At 37.9% G+C, this 21,158-nt stretch overlaps 2 protein-coding genes across 2 annotated transcripts in view; both read left to right on the top strand.

Annotated features, from left to right (window-relative positions):
• fam91a1 (family with sequence similarity 91 member A1) overlaps positions 1–5,336 on the top strand; it is a 32,317-nt gene extending 26,981 nt beyond the window's left edge. Inside the window, exon 24 of the mRNA XM_067411394.1 lies at positions 3,811–5,336. Coding sequence (XP_067267495.1) covers positions 3,811–3,996 — 186 coding nt within the window. The 3' untranslated portion in view covers positions 3,997–5,336. The remainder of the gene's footprint in view (positions 1–3,810) is intronic.
• A 1,661-nt stretch (positions 5,337–6,997) lies between these two features.
• lratd2a (LRAT domain containing 2a) lies at positions 6,998–9,709 on the top strand. Its single transcript, XM_067411419.1, has one exon. It carries the CDS (start codon positions 7,504–7,506, stop codon positions 8,308–8,310), a length of 807 nt encoding a protein of 268 aa, XP_067267520.1. The 5' UTR covers positions 6,998–7,503; the 3' UTR covers positions 8,311–9,709.
• The last annotated feature ends 11,449 nt before the right edge of the window (positions 9,710–21,158 follow it).

The following is a 21,158-nucleotide window of genomic DNA, read 5'->3' as shown; positions in this document are numbered from 1 at the left end:
TGATAACTATAATGATAACTATATTTGTGTCCACACCAACGAACGATAACCTGTTTATTCTAAACTCACGCGCTGCGGTGTACAACATGTTGCTGTTCTTGTTGCATTTACACAGCTTTAACTACCAGATGTCCTCTGCATACTATATTTCGAGAGAATAGCTAACGTTAGTAGTGTAATCAATCTAATCTAACCAAGTAGGGCTTGCAGTGAATTTAGCTGACGAAGTCAATATAATGGAATAAAAAAACAATTTTTCACTGCAATTTCAAAGGAAGCAAGACAATGTTGTTGAAATGGATATTTGAGGTAAAGAAAATGGATATATGGAAAACAACATAAAATGAAAGTATCATTGAAAGGTGGGTTTGACTTTGTCCGTGGTGGGGTTTTTTTATACCTCGAGGATTAACTTCTCCGCAATTCATCTGCCATTTTAAATGCGCAAACCCTTCAATTAGAATGGATTCTGATTGACTGTCAGTGTTTTATCGTTCAACAGCTGGAAACACTTCTGAAAGTGATCCCAATGATATTGTTTCTCTATATCGTTATCATTATAGCTGTGGTGTGGACAGTGCTATATATATTTAGAATGATTTTTAGAACTATTTCTTTATCGTTATCTTCGTTCTTTATAATTATCGTTCTTGGTGTGAATGGGCCTTAAAAGGGGCCGTTCACACAGAACGCTTTTTTCTATTCCAATGCGCTACTTTCCCATTGTTTTTCTATGTAAACACGTGCTTCTCTCGCGTCTTTTGCGTCTTTTGCAGCGCCTCTCACATGAGCGCCGCGTTTTTAAGACGCCGTGTCAAGTTAAAAGAATTTCAACTTTTACACGCAGCGCCGCTCATCAATGTCAGTTCCAAAACAGTGGACCAATCAGAAGAACTCGGAGGCGGGGCAAGCGTTGCGAGCTTCTATGGACTATATGCACGGAGCGTTCTTTAGAACTTCCGCATTAATATAAGCCAGCTCGAAAACTTCCGGTGAGATGTCATTTGCTGGTGTGTTGAGCACTGGTTGAGCATCAGTAGTGTAATACTTAGTTTATAATCAGAATATAATCACTTAAATAGTGTGGCATAGCATTAATTTAGTTATTCAAACGCAAGACAGCATAAAAAATAAATAAATAAAGACGTACCTCAATGTTCCTCCTCGGCTAAATTCAATTCGACCATTAGTTTTCACACTTTTATGTGGAAAAAAAGCTTCAAAAATTAAATATTTATTGTGCACTTTAGTTAGATTAATTGAATAAATGTGTGTTTTCACAAGTGTGCTGAAAACATTGATCTTGCACTGCACTGACTGACAGCTGCTTTGATTACAAAGGGAGAGCACGGTGCTCGCTTTCTGTGTAATTCACAATAAAAGTTATTGTTTTTCATAAGATTTTGTGAGTATTTCATACTTCACATTGACAAAATGTATTTTAAACCTAGTTATTTTATAATGTTTAATATTAAGTCAAAAACGAAGTGAAAAACGTTTAGAGGAAATGGCTGATATGTGCGCAAATAAATGCTACTTTGCCGCCATCTGGTGGTTAAAATGCTAATTACTGTCTTTTTTATTTTTAGATAAGTGTTTTCTATCAAATGTTAAATTTCCTATATTTTTAAACGTTCGGTTTTACAGTGGGGACAATCTCAGAAGGATGAACAAATAATGTTTGTGGTCATCACATTAAAAATAACATTTGAAGTGCTGGGAAAAAATGTGTGTGCGTGTCTAATTACAGACACTGCATTTTTAAACAGTCCCAATAGCTTCGTCTTTATTGCAATCAATAAAACTGGTTTATTGGCAAATTAGGTAAATGTGATGACTACATTAAAATATAAATACAACATTAAAAAGTCAACCATAGATGGTTTTGTGTCGATGTACAACGACTACAGAATGAACAGCTAACAGTTCACCGGAAGTGCTCGAGCTGGCTTAACGACAACCAGGAAGTAACCCGTGCATATAGTCCATTTACAGCAGTGCCCAAGGAAGTCGACCGGAAGTTGAAGTCGGCCGCGTGCTGCCATCTTGTAGCAGAACTTCACTTGCGTTAGCATCCCCATTGACTCCCATTCATTTTGGCGTCACTTTGACAGTGAATAACTTTACATCTGAGGCGTTTAAAGACTCCATTTGTCCATTATTTATTTCCAAACATACACGACAATGTATAAAGGGCTCCATTACCTTCTATGTTACATTATGGCCCCGTAGAAACAGTTTTTGTAAAAATAAGCTAACGATTGCATCATAACCACTCGACTCTGTCGCATAGTAGAGAAATTACCGTATAGACATGAGGAGAAGCTCGCAGATAATCGGGGAGACGTCAAGAGAGAAGCATACTGGCGTTACATTTTAAAATACTATACAAAATAATTAATCAGAATACTTACTCCTGCTCACTCACGCCAAAGAACTCCCCGCTCAAGCTCGCCGTCTCTGCAAGATTAACGATGGCAGTTTGCACGCACAGCTACTAGAAGATTTACATCTGTCAGACAGGTTGCTGACGTCATCAAGCTTAGTTTGAGGGATGACACGTTGTTGTAGCGTTGTTGTAGGCAAAACCCGGAAGCGAGTTAGCATTTTAGGACTTCCGGTTCCAACGCCGTAAAGTCTATGGGTTTTTTGAATGGGTTTTTGCTAAATCGCCTGAAATAAGGTCTGTGGTTAACAAAGCCTCTAAATACTTTCACGTTTTGATCTATGACATAAAACACACCAGTTATAACCCACTTGTGATTTTTTTAAACTTTTACTGTGTCTTAAAATCGGCGGTTGCTAACAAATTCCTAAAAGGGACTACTTCCTTTGGCGGGAACTATAGACGTCATCATGACAGCATTTCTCATGAAAAAGTGGATAAGTATTCATAACAGCACAGATCATAATCAGCGAGCATGTTTTTAAATAAAGTTGTTTTCTAAATAAAGTTTGAGGAAGCTTGGTGACGACGTTGATCCGCGACCATGGTGTGCTGTAGTCCGTTTATAGCCTACTGTTAGCTTTTTATATCTGACGACTTTATTTAGGCTTCAAAATGTATAAATGTTGTGTTAACTTGTAAAGATTATCTTGATAGACAAAACATGTAAGTGTCATAACCCTTTGTTAAACACAGAGCTTATTTTCTGCGATTTTCCAAAAGTCTATGGGAAAAATGAATAGGCTTTCAGTCGAGGGAACCCGTGAGCTGCTAACTTCCGGGTTGGCCTACAAAAACGCGTCATCCCTGGGGCACTCTATTGCCTCACGTTTTAAAAGCCCGTCTCGAGACCCTCGCGTTCTACGCTGCGCTTTTTTTAAAAACCACTCCTGAGCGCCGCGTTTTTAGACGCAAAGACACGTTCTGTGTGAATGGCCCCTAACACAATCATGGAAAAACTTGGAAGTTAAAATAACAGTCTTCAACAGGAACTGTCATTCAATTCAGTCATGAAATTTCTATAGTGAATATAAATTATTCTAGTTACTCTGCTGAAATATCCAGCATTGGAAGCTGGAGTGCTGGTAGACCAACTACATCTGCTCAGTTTTGCTTGAAAACAGCTTTTTCTATGCTAGTCCACTGGTTTATGGAGCTGGTATCATTCAGGTCTGATGCTTTATGCTGGATTTTTTTTTAGCAGGGTATGCTCTGCTGTAAAATATTTCATCAGCTAGAAATTGCTCTATGAGAGTGCAATCTCTATAAAAATGGGCAAGAAGTGTGAGACTCCAGGTATTTTTTCACTGTCAGATGTTCTTTGTATGTGTGGTGAGTTTACTATTTTTCACCATCCCTCACAGGACGGAAAACAGCCCGCGGACCCTGACAGTGGGGTCTCGGGTCCCCTGAGTCAGCCCCCGGCAGAGTCTGGCGTCCCCCTCCCTGCGATCAACCTGCTCTTCAAGGACGGCGAGCTGAAGGAATGGAGCGGTCGGGCGCCGCCCTCCCTACACATCTCTGCCCCACAGAGAGATCAGCCCACATAAAATACCACCCTCAAAATAACCCTGTTCAGTTCCACACCATACTCCACTCACTTATGTCATGAGTTACCATGTTACCTGTGGCACTCAATCACACACAGCCATCAAGCGCTGCCGCCACCCGTCACATCTGGATGCGAGCGTCCAGAGTAACTCTAAAATCCCAACGGTTTCAGTCACACGCCTCATTTACTCAACGTCACACAGTTACGAAATAGAAAAGCTATTTACAAATGATCCTATATTGACCTTTTAATGTGTATATAGACTTTGCTTGGAAAACATAGGACCAATCCAGAGGTTGGAAAAAGTCACCCTACTCGTATTGTCATGTTTTGTGACCTGATGCATGATATCACTGCACAAAATCTCAAAAACTACTTGACTAAGAGTTTGAAAACATGAAGTTGAGGTTTACTTTTTGCACAAAGCTTGTGGATGATTTTCAGGTTTATTCTTGTTTTTTTGTTTTTGTTTTTTTTTTGTAAATCAAGACCTCTATTCGGTTGTTGAGTCATATTCCAGCTCGAAACCTTGTCTCTCAATTCTGCTTGGCAGAGAAGCGTTTCTGCTTCACCGAGACCAAAGACCAACTTGTTTTATGTTGATTTTTACTATTATTTTACTTTCTTGCTGCCTTATTTGCTTTGTGCCCGGTAGACTGCTGTATCACCAAATGCATTTATTCCAATAGGCCAGTTTGAACACTTTCCCATTTGGGCTAACAATTCGATTTAGTCTTGCTCGGGCACACAAACCTGCAATTAATGACAACAAGGTCATCAAATATCCATCAGTACCTAGATGTGTTGAATATCAGTATAGATTTAGAGTTTATTGTGCGAATATGCAGTTATCCAGCATTAAATTCTTCCTCAGTGGCCTGACCTTTTCCCTCATGCCATGACTGAGGGTGCTGCCAGTGTTTTCCCAATCAAACCTTATAGTGGTGTATGATGATGAAGACTGATTAGAGATCTTGGTGCTGCATGATGAGTGTATAGAGTCGTTGTGTGTATTGTGCGCCATTCTCTCATCTCTTTATTTCCCCTGTCCATTCCTTCCTGCATCGATATGATCCAAAACAACACCGGCCCTGTGCCTGACCCTGTCACAGTGTTAGGGAAAACAATAACCGATAGTTTTATAAAGTCACCCTGCATTTTAGGAACTCTTTGTTGTAGTGTACTTGATGGGACTGTGAACATGCTCTTGTAATTAAATGGGTGCAGAAGTTACATTTCCCCTCTCACGCCCATCCCATTCTCCAAAATATATGTCATAACAAATGAATATGTAAAAAGTATATGAAAGTACTAATAAATATGTTACAAAAACACCCATTCCAAGTGTTAGCATGCGGTTTGTCATTTAGAAAGCTGTTTTCTTCAGGTTGTTGATGGCTCGGCTACAGGCAGGCCGGCTCCCTGGTGACTGTAATTACTATAGCAACACAAATTCCGGGTGTCACCAGGGGGCAGTGAGGCCATGAAATGGAGCATATCATCATAGCAAGAAGAAAAGAAGAAAAAAAAAGCATCTGATGATGCCTGTCAACAATTTGTGTTGAGCAGTTCTGTATTTTCCATCCTACAGTACTTGCAAGGCCAGTGTATGTAATAGTTTTACTTTGTCATTAATTTTATAATTAATCTTCTTGTAGCTTAAGAATTGAAATTGGTTTTATCTGGAGACCCTCTCTTTAAAACTAGGTCAGTAACTGAAGTCATAAACTTTCAATATTTCAAGAAATGTGTGTATGCGAGGAAATTTGACACAGCAGGTGGCTATCCATTTTTACTGTAGATGTGCTTGCAGCCTATGAAAGTTTTACACAGAGAAATACAGAATACAAAAGGAATATAACCATCTACTTCAGTCTAGCCTGTCATGTTTCTAAGCAGTGCATGAAAAACGAAACTGGCACTATCCACATTAATAACTGTATCTTGATGTAATTTGTCACTTATTTGAAAAGAGGTTAAATACTTTTATTAACAGTTGAAAAGACTGTTGTTAGGCTCACTATAAAATTCATACAATTCATAAAATTCATTCAATGTCACTCACCCTCATGTTGTTCTACACCCGTAAGACCTTCGTTCATCTTCAGAACACAAATTAAGATATTGTTGATGAAATTCAATGGCTCCACTTGCTTACATTGAGAACAAAGCCATTCAAACTCTCAAGGTCCATAAAGGTACCAAAATTGAAACAGTTTGTGAGTTCAGTGGTTCTATCTTAATATTATAACATTTTTGTGCGCCAAAAAACAAAACAAACTTTTCAACAATATCTATATGGGCCGATTTCAAAACACTGCTTCATGAAGCTTCTGAGCTTTATGAATCTTTTGCTTCGAATCAGTGATTCGGATCTCCTATTAAACGGCTAAACTGCTGAAATCACGTGACTTTGGCGTTCCGATTCACTGATTCGATTCGTAAAGCTCCGAAGCAGTGTTTTGAAATCGGCCCATATAGATATTGTTAAAAAAAAGTCTTTATTTTGTTTTGTTTGGCGCACAAAAAGTATTCGTGTCGCTTTATAATATTAAGATATAACCACTGAATTCACATGAACTGATTTAAATATGTTTTAATACATTTATGGACCTTGAGAGTTTGAATTGCTCTCAACAGAGCCCTCACTAGCCATCGGATTTCATCTACAATGTCTTAATTTGTGTTCTGAAGATGAACGAGTAGAACGACATGAGGGTGAGTAATTTTTTTCATTTTTGGGTGAACTAACCCTTTAAGCAGCCTACATTATTTCATGTTACATAAGTTAATAGCCTGCTATGTTTGTATGTGTTTAAGACAGCAGTTAGTTTCGGTGGGTCCCGATATTCAGTAGCCTACAAGAGCACAAATGAAGCTGTTTTATCAGATTAATGATGGTTCTTGATGGTGTCTTTTAATTGTGTTATGCTTTTCCAGTAATGTCTCTTTAAATGAGGAAGCGCGTGTAAGTGTGACTGTGGCTGTTTTTTTTTCTTCAGCTCTGCCTGTTAGTTCGTATTTCTGATGGACCCGAGCAACACGCAGTCTAAAACATCGGGAACATTTTGATATTCGCTGCACAAGAGACAACAAACCTCTTTACACTGCTGTAAGGACGCGAAGAACGTGTTTGCCTTTCCCTATTCGGATACCGATACGTTTTTATTCATTTTTCAATGAAGCTTTGAAGAACTTTCTGCTTGGAAACATCAGGTGTGACAGGACTGCTAAGTAACTAACTAACTGCGTGGAACAACAACAACACGAATCATTGGATGTACACACTGGATGTTATAGGCTACCAAACAATAACACGCAACTCTTCTTATATAAAGTACTTTATTTTGGTCTGTAATTGTGATGCGCGCGGAACTAGCAAATGCAGCTCTAGCTCTGCGCAGACGGAGCATCGCAGCGAATCTACTTCCAGATGTCCATCTCTCTCTGCTCGTAACAGGTGGAGCTCATTTCACTCCATCTGTCCGCTGCTGAAGTGGCATATATGGGCAACCAGGTTGACAAACTGTCACACCTAAGTTACGCCGAAGTTCCCACGACCGACCCTAACGGACTGGACACGGAGGAAGACGGCCCGCGGATCGGGGTCTCGTACATTTTCGCGACCGACGACGACGAACTGGATGATAATCATCATCAGCATGTCGATGGAACGGAGCAGAAGGAGGAAGAGAAGCACTACAACGAGCTGGACTGCGCGGTTTACCACCGAGACGAGTGCATTTATGAGAAGAGTAACACTAGGGAACTGGAGACGTTTAGCCCGGAGAATTTATTGAACAAATGCAAGCCCGGAGACCTTCTGGAGTTCGTGTCCGCCGGCCAATACCCGCACTGGGCTGTGTACGTCGGGGACTTCCAGGTGGTGCACCTGCACCGGGCGGAGGTCAAGAACAGTTTTCTGACCGATGCTAGTCAGGGCAGGAGGGGCAGGATTGTAAATGAGCTGTACAAATTCAAACCCCTGAGTCCTGACATGGTGGTGCAGAACGCTATGGAGCAGGTGGGCGCGAAAGACAGAGAATTAAGTTGGAGAAATTCGGAGTGTTTCGCCGCTTGGTGCAAATTCGGTAAACGGGAGTTCAAGATGGGAGTGGAGATACGGATAGGAAAACAGCCGTACAGATTAAAGCTCCTCTTGCCTGACAAACAGTTTCATCTGCTGGAGTTTCAGAGTTTGGAGGATTTGATCATGGAAAAGAGGAGAAATGATCAGATCGGTAAAGCGGCTGTTATACAGGAATTGGCGCATCATTTAAGCAATAGCGGAAGTGAAGCGAACGTTCATTGACATGCAACAGGTAGCCTAGAGAAATTTATCCCAAAATAACATATGCGTGATTCTCATGAAACCCATCCAGAGCAAAGAAATGTATGAGAAGTTATTTTTTTTCCTTAAAGAACTGTTTTAAGAGCACAGATTGTGATCTGTCAGTACAGCGCACCAGTGATACGGTGCTCTTCATCATATCACTGCGCCGTTCCCATAGATGTTCTGTCATGTCAGGGACTATATCTTCTAGCGGAAGGATGTCACTTGAAGAATTTGACGTTTTAATAAAAATGTCTTATTAATATATTTTTTTTCTTTAACAGTAAAGCACTAGGCCGTGCTGCACTGTGAATGGCTAAATGAATCATCTGTAGTGTCTCTAAATTAGCACAGGTTTGCGAGCTTTATTGGATAAGATGTCTTGCTTTGTGACATATTGTGATGCATTGTTTTCGTGCCAATTAAGCACATTTTCTCCTCAAATTCTCACTGGTGTGGTGCAAAAATGCATTCTTTGACAGACTCATATTAGCGTAATGTGATAAAACGATCCTTTATGTTGATTTTATTCAAATAAAATTTAAATGAAAATAATGGAGCTTAAAAGTAAAGCAGGCTGAATTGTGGTGAGAATTGCTGAATTAAAAATAATGTCACAATGCAAAACATCATAATGTTCCCAAATTCTTCATATTTACTTTCTTAATTTTGGGGCTTCGTGAGATTCATGACATTGCATATTATAATGACAAATTATGTTAGAAAATTTCGCAATCAGTTATTAAATATTTCAAGTCAGATGGTATTGTTTTTCAAATGGCTCTCAAGTTATAAGCTGTTCTTTATAATGTATAATCAGGCTCTCTGTGAGTTGCAAAATAGCCATAAATCATCATATGTGGACCTTGCTTTCTAAAAGTTTTGGCACAGATGAAATTGCCGCAAGTAAACAATGACTAAATCCATCTATTTACCTTCTGTCTCAGTTATTCGTGTTTTTCTAATTACACATGACCTCACTAGCTATTTAGTGAGGTCAGTATGGTGCATTTGAAGTAAATGAACATTTATTTTCCCTTTGACATTATTATACAGGTCACATTTTTCCATCTGTTTATATTTTTGGACTTTTTTTTATTGCCAGAGGCCACTTACCGGTAATATGGTGGAGATGGAAGGCTGTAAGTGTAAACAAGAGCTTGTTTTTAAAAATCTGATAGAAATCATTTGATGTAGTGTTTTAATATTCAGCAAATGCTTTAATCCTGAGCCTCTTCAATACCCTGCAAACTCTCCATGACTTTCATTTGCAAGGCTGCCAAAGTTGGCTTACCTTCTAATTGTCCTCCCACTTGTAAAGTTTAATACAATTTTTTCTGAGTGTGTGAATTGAATCGATGATGTGAGGCTGTAGTAAAGAAGCTGAAAGCAACAGTTTGCTAAGACTGGGCTAAATAAATAGAGCAAAGAACAAGACATAAAATGCCACATCTCGGCTTCAACACTCAGTAATAAAAAAATGCCACAGGCAGTAGTTCGTAGCAGTAAGCCATTCAGTTGTGAGATTTGTGCGATGTTGAATTGTTACGTCCAAACTGGACTTTGACCTCATGGGAAAACATCAGGTGGTCAAACCTGAAATGCATGGGCAATCTGAAGGGTCAAAAACTCAGTGTGACTTAAACAATTGCTGTGCCTTTGAGATACGCCATAGATGACGTGTTTTGTTAGAGGAGGTAAGGGTGTTTTATGATTTGCACCCAATCGCACTGCCACAGGTCCACTCTGAGTAAACACAAGATGCTGGGAAACAGGGAAGTAATTACAACTGCCATACTGTGAGTGAGTAATGGCTGCCCACAAAGGCAACAAGACAGTCTTTGTGAATCATTGGAAAGCCAACACTATTGCCAGCTTGAGACAACGGCCCCCTAATGAGCACTTAGTCTGTGATGTTTTGAATGTGATCTGACTCAGTGACACTGCTCTTTGTGCTGTGAGTACAGGTTTCTGCCTAGTCCCTTCAGCTCTTCTGTGTATAGTTAAGGTTTCAAGTTGTTTTCGGTTTGTCATGTTAAATCCCAGAATAGAAATAATGTTAGAAATTCTAGAGGGAACTCATGGCAACCTCCCGAGCTGGCCAACGCATTTACCTCATGACTGAACAGCTCTATTGGTTTGGACTATGAAAGTATAATATTAGGCCATGGATACTGTAGGACACTGCAACGTGTCGACAGACAAGACAAAGTAGGTTACTTTTGATATGAAACAAAGTCTCAAATTTCAAATTTCTGAACCAAAAATACATACATCTGAGCCGAGCATCTCTTCCTAATAATTTATTGCATCAAATAAACATGAATGAACATCAGAAGGAATGTTGTTTCAACCACAGAAAGACGTCAGTACACCGCATTTTTCAAGTTTAAGTCCACTGATGTTAATCTACTCCTACTTCAGTGTTGACACTTGCTTTCAGTTGAAAGCAGATAAAACTGGTCACTAAATGTCACTAGATGACGTCATGGAGTCCTCTGATCTATATTAATATAAATATAGATCAGTGGGTGAGTCATGGAATCTAGATAAAGTTTGTCCAAGAAGTCGCTATTTAAAAAAAAAAAAAAAAGTCTCAAGGCGGGGAAGTCACTAAATCTAGCGACAAAATCGCTAAGATTTTCCGTTATGATTGGTTAGATCACCTGTCAATCAAACTCCTGGCGAAGGGTCAATTGGGGTTGGAGCTAAACTCTGCAGGTCACTGGCCCTCCAGGACCAAGTTTAGAGAACCCTGTTGTAGGCTTTCACTGAGATCTTTTACCTCCCGGTTTCACAGACAAGGCTTAAGCTAGTCCTAGACTAAAATGCATGTTTGAGCTGTTTCAACTGAAAGCAACTTGGACTGACATATCTTAAAATATCTCAGTGCCATTGTTTTTTCTCAAGATTCACACCAGTAATGTTATTTTCTAGTGTATTTTTATAAAAGCAACTTAAATGTCCTAATTGAACTGAGGTCTAATCCTGGTTTAGGCTAAGCCCTGTGAAACCGAGCCTAAAATAATAAAAAATGAAAGCAATTTTAAGTAGTAACCAGTGACATTCATCATATTTCAGTATTATGTGTTATAGCTGCATAGATTGTCTTATTTAAAATAATAATAATAATAATAATAATAATAATAAAAAATAAATTGAAAATAATTAAAAATTAAAACAGTTTAAGAAGTATGCCAATGACATTAATCAAATCCCAGTGTCCTGCAGTGCTGCATGTTCTCTAATAAAAAAAAACTTTTTTAAAAAGTAAAATAATTAAACATTTAATAATTTAAAAAATAATTTAATAATTAAAAAAAGAAAGAGTAAGCCACATTCATCAAATCCCAGTGTCCTTATTATATATGCATATATTCAGATTATTAATAAGTAAATAAATAAATAAGTGAAATATCAAACTATATAAAAAGAGTAGTCTAGTGACATTTGGGTCTTTTTTTTTTGGCAGCATAGATTCTCTAATTTAAAAAATAATGTAAATAAATGAAAATAAATAAAAACATTTTAATAATTTGACAAGTGACATTCATCAAATCACAGTGTACCTACTGTAAATAGATTCTCTAAGTTAATTTAAAAATAATAATAAAGAAAAATCTAATTAAAGAGTAGTCAAACAACATTTATCAAATTACAATGTTCTTATTGTAGCTGCATGGATTCACAAACAAACAAATAAATAAATTCACAAAAATAAAATTAGAAATGTTTAAAAATAGTTACGGTAAATAAAAAATAAATAAAAATAAAGAAAATGAATTTCGAAAGAGCAAAGTGACACGCATCTGATCACAGTGTTCTTATTGTAGCTGAGCAGATTCACTAATAAATAAAAAAATATATATATAAAATCGTATTCAAGCGACATTCATCAAATCCCAGTGTTCTTATTAACTGCATATATTCACTAATAGACTAATAAATAAAGAAATATAAATATAATGTGACACATCAGATCCATTGTCCTTATCATCACACACCTTTACATTACATGACGGGGTTGAGGTGAACTTGTGAACCTGATTTGTCAATGCATAAATAGCTTATCAACTTTGTCAAACATGCCTATTTAACCACAGCAAAACCTTTTCCTTGCTTCTCATTATCTCATTATTGTAGACTCGTCATACCTGAGTCATTATGTAAATCTTCTTCTGAAGCATTCAATAGACTTTCATAATAATATTTAATTAATATTATAAATGTAGTCACAGTTCTCTTGCAAATTACCATGCAAGTTAAAAGCGTGTCCTTTAATGATTTACCTTTGATATCCCGAGGGCTTAACAAAATGTTTTTTTAAAATCATGTTTAAATTATGCTAATATTTTTGTATTGGAGATTAAGCCTTAACCGCCCTTTTTAACATCTGCAGTAACACTATAGCCTCTCCTTCACAGTCATGATAGACTACAGTGAATTCAGTTTTGACACCAATAACAAGCAGGAAGGAAGTTACTTGCTGTCAATTTGCTTTCTCACTTCTTGTGCTTATGAATCTTCCTGTTGCAAAGAAGCACACATGAAACGGCTGCAGTGTGTTGAAATGTGTGTGTGTGTGTGTGTGTGTTTGTTGGGGGGGGGGGGTGGGGGGGGGGTGGCTGGGGGTGTAAGTGCAAGATTATAAAACAAATGTTTAAAAAATATAAAAAAATACAATGTCTTGACAGAATATTCTTCCCCATTGTGTTTCCAATCTGTAAATTTCCTCCCTCAACAACACATTTACGGACCAAAACATTTATTTCTTTGAAATGAAAAACATATTACTCGCTTACAAAAGTACCTTTCCACTCCCAGTTAATTCTTTGTACATAGTCTAAAACAGCCGTGGATCTTCTTGAGTCTGACTGTTTGAGCGTCACACATTTACATTTGGAATTTTTTACCCATTCTTCAATGCAAATTTGTTCTGCTAGATTAGGCGTAAGCGTCGGTGGACAGCAATTGTCGAGTCACACCAAATATTTTCGATTGGATTCAAGCCTGTCTCTAACTGCAGCAATTCCAGTACGCAAACCTTTTTAATCCTTTTTGTAGTGTGCTTGGTGTCATTGTCCTGATGGAAAATCAATCTTCTCCCTAGACTAACTGAAACAGGTTCTCCTATACTGGTGAAAATCAACTCCACAGCATGATACTTTGAGGAGGATTTGGTTTGTTCCAAATATAACGCTTCACTCTCAGGCCAAAGAGCTCAATTTTAGTCTCATCAGTCCACAAATTTGGCTTCAAAAGTTTGAGACATTCTCAAACTCCAGGCATGATATATAACTGGTTTCAAAAGTGTCTTCCTTCTAGCCACTCAGAGATTTGTGATCTGTGAAGTGCTGTAGTGAGTGTTGACATCTGGGCTGTTTCTCTATTTCTAAGACCTGCAGCTCTTCTGGTGTTGTAACCTGCCTCTCGTCATTTCTCTGAAAGCTTCCTTTGTTCTGAGTTTGATAGGACAGTATGATTGTTGTATCATCCAACTTCAACTCAAAATTTCAATGGAACACATCCACTCACACAGTCAGCAGCATTAGCTGCTTTTCCACAAAATACCTGGAACAATTTGTCCCAGGAACTTTCCATCACGGTCTAAAGATTAAGACGTGGTCTAAAGGTGAAGATTAAGTCTGGTGATGTAGGACTCTGCGCAACTTTCCAGTTTCAGCTGGATTTCTTCCTCTGCATATAAGCTTAATAAAGCTTGAACCTTGTCGTCGGTCCATCTGTCTTATTTTTTAAATGTGCCATAGAACATCTTTTTAAAAGATGTAATATAAGTCTAAGGTGTCCCGTGAATGTGTCTGTGAAGTTTCAGCTCAAAATACCCCATAGATTTTTTTTTATTAATTTTTTTTGGGGCATCATTAACTATGAGCCGATTTAGGCTGCGGCCCCTTTAAATGCTCACTCTCCCCGCCCACAGAGCTCGTGCTTGCCTTAAACAGTGCATAAACAAAGTTCACACAGCTAATATAACCCTCAAAATGGATCTTTACAAAGTGTTCATCATGCAACATGTCTAATCGTGTAAGTATGGTATTTATACTTATTTACTTATACTTATTTATGTTTACATTTGATTCTGAATGAGTTTGATAGCGCTCCGTGGCTAAAGCTAACATTACACACTGTTGGAGAGATTTATAAATAATGAAGTTGTGTTTATGAATTATACAGACTGCAAGTGTTTAATAATGAAAATAAACTTTGAAAAACTACTACCTCTGGAGCAGGGACTTTCTGAGGGGGGAACTTTTTACCCGGAACTTCATTAAGAGCCTGGTTCCTGCAGTCGAAACACACCGAGTACCCCCCTTAGTTCCCCTAGTTCCTGGGGAAAGTTCCTGCATTTGAAACGCAGCTATTGATGAACATTGTGTAATTTTGCAACAGGAGACAATTCACTGTTTACAGGAGAAAAATATGTAATGGTGGGGATTCTGATTCATTCCAGTGAGTCAAACTGAATCTGATTTCGAGGTTCATTCAGATCCTTTGAGTGACTTTTTGACTCTGGTTGCATCTGAAATCGCATCTCTCTTGAGTAGGTACTTATTTTGAATAATTACTTTACGACTGCTAAAAAAAAGTATGTTATATAGGCCTAGTATGAATGTGTGTAGAATGTAATTCGGATGTACTACATTCACCATGTTGTCATTATAATTTGACCTACCAGTGACAGTTGCGTCGCTTCACTGCCATTCACAAATCTTCTCCCTTGGCCTCATGGGATAGTAGAGTGCATCATCATATTATGCACACTTCAGAATCTCTGCCTCTTGCCTACTTGAGTACTGGGAATTCAGACATACTTCTTTTGTCACATACTGTTTTTCGCCTACTATATAGGGAAATATCTGATTTCGAATGCAGCCTCTATTTATAAGGTTACGTTTACACAATAACGATATGATTAAAACAGAGAAGTTTTTCCAGTTTTTTATTTTCCGCGTTCAGACGACACCGTTGTCAAAACGATCCCCATTCATACGAATTTGTGAAAATGCAATAGGGGCTGGCTGCAGCCCGAGGGGGCGAGTGGAGCTCTACTCAAGGGCAGAAATACGTCACCTCCACTCAAGGGCGTAGATTTGGTTTCAACATTGGGGGGGTTGAGCGTTGGTATACTGCCTGTTATTATTTTTTTTAATAAAAAATTCATGTGTAGCGTTATTGGATAATTTATTTCTTCTCTATCTATCAATCATAACTTTATGGAATTTATCTGTAACCATTCATCAAATTCTAACATAACGGAGTGATTCTAAAAAGAAAGAAATTGTTAAATATTGAAACCGCCAGTAGGTGGCAGCGATTTGACGTTTTAATGAGTGAGCTACTTAAATCGTTCATTCAAGCCAATTCGTTCAAAAGTCAGATTAATTAAGGAAGAAAAAAAACAACGATGTGAATACTTTTGTCACTTATAACTATTGAAAAATGAAGTAGCAAAACAGACGGCAACAGTTCTCTTCATTTTTTGGTGCTGCCCGTACTCTCCATTCAAACATTAGAGCTCCACTCGGCGAGTGGCATTCGCATTGTTTTGGTGAAAGTGCAACGCGCATTGGTTGGGCGCTACCAATCGGTTATTTTTTGATTAATTTATTATGACAAACTCATATTCGATTAGAAACAAAATTATTGTTACAAAATAAATGAATTATACATATGTTAGTATAGATCTACTGTGATTTTCATGTTGAAATATTGGGTTACCTCCCCCCGATCCTCCCCAGCAAACTACGCCCCTGCTTCCACTAGTGGAGCTAGCTACAGCTATGGCCGCATTATTGTAAGGGTAGGTTTAGGGCTGGGGTAGGTGTAGACGTTAATAAAACACAAATCAATATTGCGTCATTTAATTACCGTATTTGCATTATTGTAAGGGTAGGTTTAGGGTTGGGGTAGGTTTAGACGTTAGTAAAACACAAGTGGAGGTGACGTATTTCCTGTTTCAGAGTGTTTTCAGGCCACCAAAACGCCGTTGTCGTGTAAATGAATGGCCAAAACGCATAAATAAAATACTGATTCATTCAGGAAAGAAACAAGTGACTGTTTTTATGTGTAACATTCAATAATGTCCTATGTCATTGCTTTGTGTACGGTTATTAGTCATTTTTACACATTCGTGAATCATCATATGACAACAAGCCCCCCTTGTTCAGTGAAGGGAGTCATTGGAAGTGAAAGAGAAAAATGTATTCACTTAATAGATTATTCATGAACGAAACACCACTAAACAGAAGATGTATTATCTTTAAAACAATGACACTTCTGCCGAAGTACAGTAACGTTGTATTATTAAAGGTGCACAGTTTTTTCCTCATTTAAAAGGCTTTGCTGTATTTTTGAAAAATAAAGATAAAGAAAGACCTCTTCCTCACTTTGCCTTAAAAAAGACTTTCTGGATGAAACCTCTGTTGGATCTAAAGGCTAGTGGCCTTGAAATAGACGCATCTTATATCAACCCATTCAGCTTTTCTATATTAACTAGTTATTGCAGCAAATAGATAGAGATATTCTGTGCAAAAATAGACACTGACTGGCTAATTAAAATGTGCCAGTTTTGTGTGAATGAAAATATTTTTATTTTTAACTAAATTTCAATACCCCAAAAGAGTTGCGTTAAGTGTTGCATAAGACTCCATTCTGTCGTGAAATAAATAAACCTTATAATATATAATAAACATTCAGTCACTATTTTACATTTTACAATACTAGTATAATATTATTAATAAAAAACTGAATATTCTAATAAACTTTTATTTTAAATAAAAAAGCGGTAAACTATTTTAGTTAATTTAGTGCTTATTTGATCTATTTAATTACTATTTATTGTTCCACATGAAAGACAAACATGTCATGAAACAATTTTGTCAGCATATGTAGTAAAATTAACTTTTACCCACTGTCTGTGTTTTGCTTTGAACATCCTAGAAAGGGGAAGGCCTGTTTGATTATTTATCTTATTTCTCCAGAAGAAAAACCTATTTGATCGGCAACATGAAAGCTATCATTGAGGAACATGGAAACCACTGCTGGACTCATGAAATATTGTTTTTCCCTGTCTTAGAAAAAACACATCAATCCATTTTTTATAAAGGTAGATTGAATTCAGGCCTTTTCCTGCATGGTAGACATATGACAGAGTGCCGATATGTTCTTGAAAGCTTTTAAAGGTTTTAGAGTTTGTCCTTCAGAACTGCATTTAAACAGCGTAATGACACTGAATTTAAAGGATTAAATTACTTCTAAAGCTGGTGATAATTAACAAAGGGCCTGAAGCTTAATAAGGTGACATAAAAAATGCCAAACTCACCTGTCAATCATCCAGACTAGATGTATTTGGATCACTTTTAGTTTGAATACCTGCTGGCTCAATCAAAGCAATGGAAATTCCAGGGCTTCAAGAGGCCTCATTGTGATGCCGGGCACCATCGAAACACTGGGCGCACAATAAAAAGTCACTGCATGTGGTGTTGATAGATGGAGCTCCTTATTCTAATTTGATTCATGTTGATTTTTCTCTTTTTTATGAGATAAACGTGATGTGTCTGAAAATACAAGACATTAGCATATCAATCGTATCAGATGCCTTTGTCAGCATTGTGATTGGATGCATTGAATATTTCATGATGATGTGTAGATAACAGTTTAGAATTGGGATAATGTGAGAAGATAATGTCAGAATATCTCATTCAGATATTTGTTAAATTATTGTTAGGTACTTCATTTAAAGGGGTGGTTCATTATGATTTCGATTTTTTAATTTTAGTTAGTGTGTGATGTTACTAAACAACGTCTGCAAAGTTACAACGCTCAAAGTTCAAAGCAAGATATTTTCTTTTAAAGAATTCTCTGTTTAAGGACTACAACAAACATGGTGACATCTCTAGCTCTAAAATTTACATAAACCCTGCCCCCGAGAACACGCAACAAAGGGGAAAGGCCATGTTATTGCAATACAGTACATAACACACATGCAATAGCATGTCATAAAAGCAAGATGCCAACATGACAAATTATAACTGTAATTATACTAAACTGTACCTGTTCTATCATCATGCAGCATATATTCTCTGGCTCTTTAGGCACCTTACAACAGTTCCCACATGAGCGAATTATATATTATCATGACAGAATATGTTAATCAATGACTAAGATATCCCACATCAGCTTCATAAATTCATCAACTAACCATTCAGAAACGTCCTGTTGCATTCTACATGTTGTCACTTCTTGAGTCTTTCCATCATTGTCCAACTCCGGTTTGAACATAAAAGTGTGAACAGATTCTGACATTTTCAGTGAATCTTCATGAGGTAATTGGAGCTACTAACAGGAGCTCTTGAAACTCCGCCCTCTTCGTAGGAGCAGCAGCTCATTTGCATTTAAAGGGACAAACACAAAAATGGAGCATTTTTGTTCACCCTCAAAAAGTGACAAATTTAAAATGATATGTTGGGTATTTTGTGCTAAACCTTCACATACACACCCAGAGTGGACATCCGAGACTTATTTTACATCTTGTAAAAGTAGCATTATATCACCCCTTTAATCGATTTTATGCATTTATAAGGGACATTGGGACATGAATCAAGAGTCAAATGACTAGTCAAAATTCATACAGTGTTGTTCAAAAGTTTGGGGGCAGAAGTTTATACTTTCAAAACTGACACTAAAGACATTTATAATGTTACAAAATATTTCTGCTTCATATAAATGCTGTTGTCTTGAACTTTCTATTCATCAAATAATTTTGAAAAAAAAAAAAAAGTATCACAGTTTCCACAAAAATATTACATGTTGTAACGAAGTGGGACACAGGCAGAGATCCAATTGCAAAGCTTTATTAAATGTTGAGCGTGGTCGTACAGGCAGGGTCTAAGCAGGGGCAAACAGGAACAGCAAGGGCTAAGCAGAATCGTAGTCAGATAACAGGCAGTAGTCAAAAGGCAGGCGGCGATCAATCACAGAACAGTAGAACCAGACGGGGATCAGTAACGGGAACCGGAACAGACAGAGAGACAGGAGAAACGCTTGGAAGTGTAACACAAGTGAAAACAAGACCTAGCGGTGAGGTGATGTGTGTATGAGTCCTTTATAGTCCGTGTAATGAGCTGCAGCTGGGTGTGGTGATTAACGAGGGGAGAACATGTGACTGGCAGAGAGGATCGTGGGAGATGTAGTCCAGGGTGTGACAGGGGCACATGGTGATCGTGACACATGTATATTACACTAAAAAATGCTGGGTTAAAAACAACCCAAGTTGGGTTAAAAATGGACAAACCCAGCGATTGGGTTGAATCTTAAACCCAACCTGCTGGGTAGTTTTATTTAACTCAACTAATGTTTAAAAATTACTTTATTGATCACTTAAAGGTGCTAAAGAGGATGTTTTGTTTTATACATTTTTGCAATATTACTTGAAACTGTCTTTACTAAATGATAAAATACTATTTATTCGGTGCACTGAAAGGAATAATATTAATATACATAATCTGTGCACGAGGTAGGGCCTTAAAAACATCGGCCAATCGTTTACGCGATCATCGCGTAAACGATTGGCCCTCTGGCTTGTCAATCACTGCCATGACGTTCCTTGTAAGAGACGAGCGCGGCTGCGCTCTCCAGTAACTTTCCACACTCCACAGGCGCCGCATGCAATGTTTTTGTCAGGAGACAGGAGTAACAACTGCAGATTATGAGTTACCTGCGGTGAGTCCGACATAATGAATCCACTAACACGACACAGCGAATGCCGGTGGTAAACACTCGTGTTCCAATACGAGTTCCCTCGAAAGGAGGGGGGGGGGGTGGGGGTGGGGGAGGGGTTGTTCTTACGCATGCGCTCATTTCAAAAACTCAGTAACAGTCTTTGGTTTCTCAGTCGACGAAAAGATCCTCTTTAGCATCTTTAAAATTAACCCAAAATAGGTTGGAAGATAACATTAATTAATATGTTTAATTAATAATAATTAAATAATAAATATTTATTAAATTGCTTATTAATAAATGTTCATCTTTTGATTATTATTGTTGCCTCTAGTAATTATGTGTCTGATTTTTAATGTCCAACATATATTTTGGGTTCATTTTAAGCTAGACATATAATAATTTTAAACAATAGTTGAGTTAAATAAAACTACCCAGCAGGTTGGGTCAAACATTTAACCCAACTGCTGGGTCAAAACAACCCAATCACTGGGTTTGTCCATATTTAACCCAACTTGGGTTGTTTTTAACCCAGCATTTTTTAGAGTGTACGTTTTCAACATTGATAATAATAAATGTTTCTTGAAAACCAGATCAGCATATTCTAATCATGTCTGAAGGATCATGTGACACTGAAGATGGAGTAATGATGCTGAAAATTCAGCTATTGTTTCACAATATTACTGTTTTTTTTTTTTACATCCACTTGACCAGGCCACCTTCTTCCATTGCTCCGTGGTCCAGTTCTGATGCTCACATGCCCACTGTTGGTGCTTTCGGCGGTGGACAGGAGTCAGCATTGGCACCCTGACTGGTCTGCAGCTATGCAGCCCCATGCGCAACAAACTGTGATGCAATTCTGACACCTTTCTATCAGAACCAGCATTAACTTCTTAAGCAATTTGAGCTACAGCTTTTGTATTGGATCGGATCACACGGGCCAGCCTTCGCTCCCCATGTGCATCAATGAGCCATGACCCTGTCGCAGGTTCAACACTGTTCCTTCCTTGGACCACTTTTGATAGAAACCACTGCAGACCGGGAACACCCCACAAGAGTTGTAGTTTTGGAGATGCTCTGACCCAGTA

This window comes from Chanodichthys erythropterus, chromosome 15, assembly GCF_024489055.1.
Source record: "Chanodichthys erythropterus isolate Z2021 chromosome 15, ASM2448905v1, whole genome shotgun sequence".
NCBI classification, from domain to species: domain Eukaryota; kingdom Metazoa; phylum Chordata; class Actinopteri; order Cypriniformes; family Xenocyprididae; genus Chanodichthys; species Chanodichthys erythropterus.
The sequence above is the reverse complement of the archived record's forward strand: the minus strand, read 5'-3'. Positions and strand labels throughout refer to the sequence as shown.

What these genes read in the sequence shown, in the direction of transcription:
- lratd2a (XM_067411419.1), top strand. Translation starts at nt 7,504, where the DNA reads ATGGGCAACCAGGTTGACAAACTGTCACACCTAAGTTACGCCGAAGTT.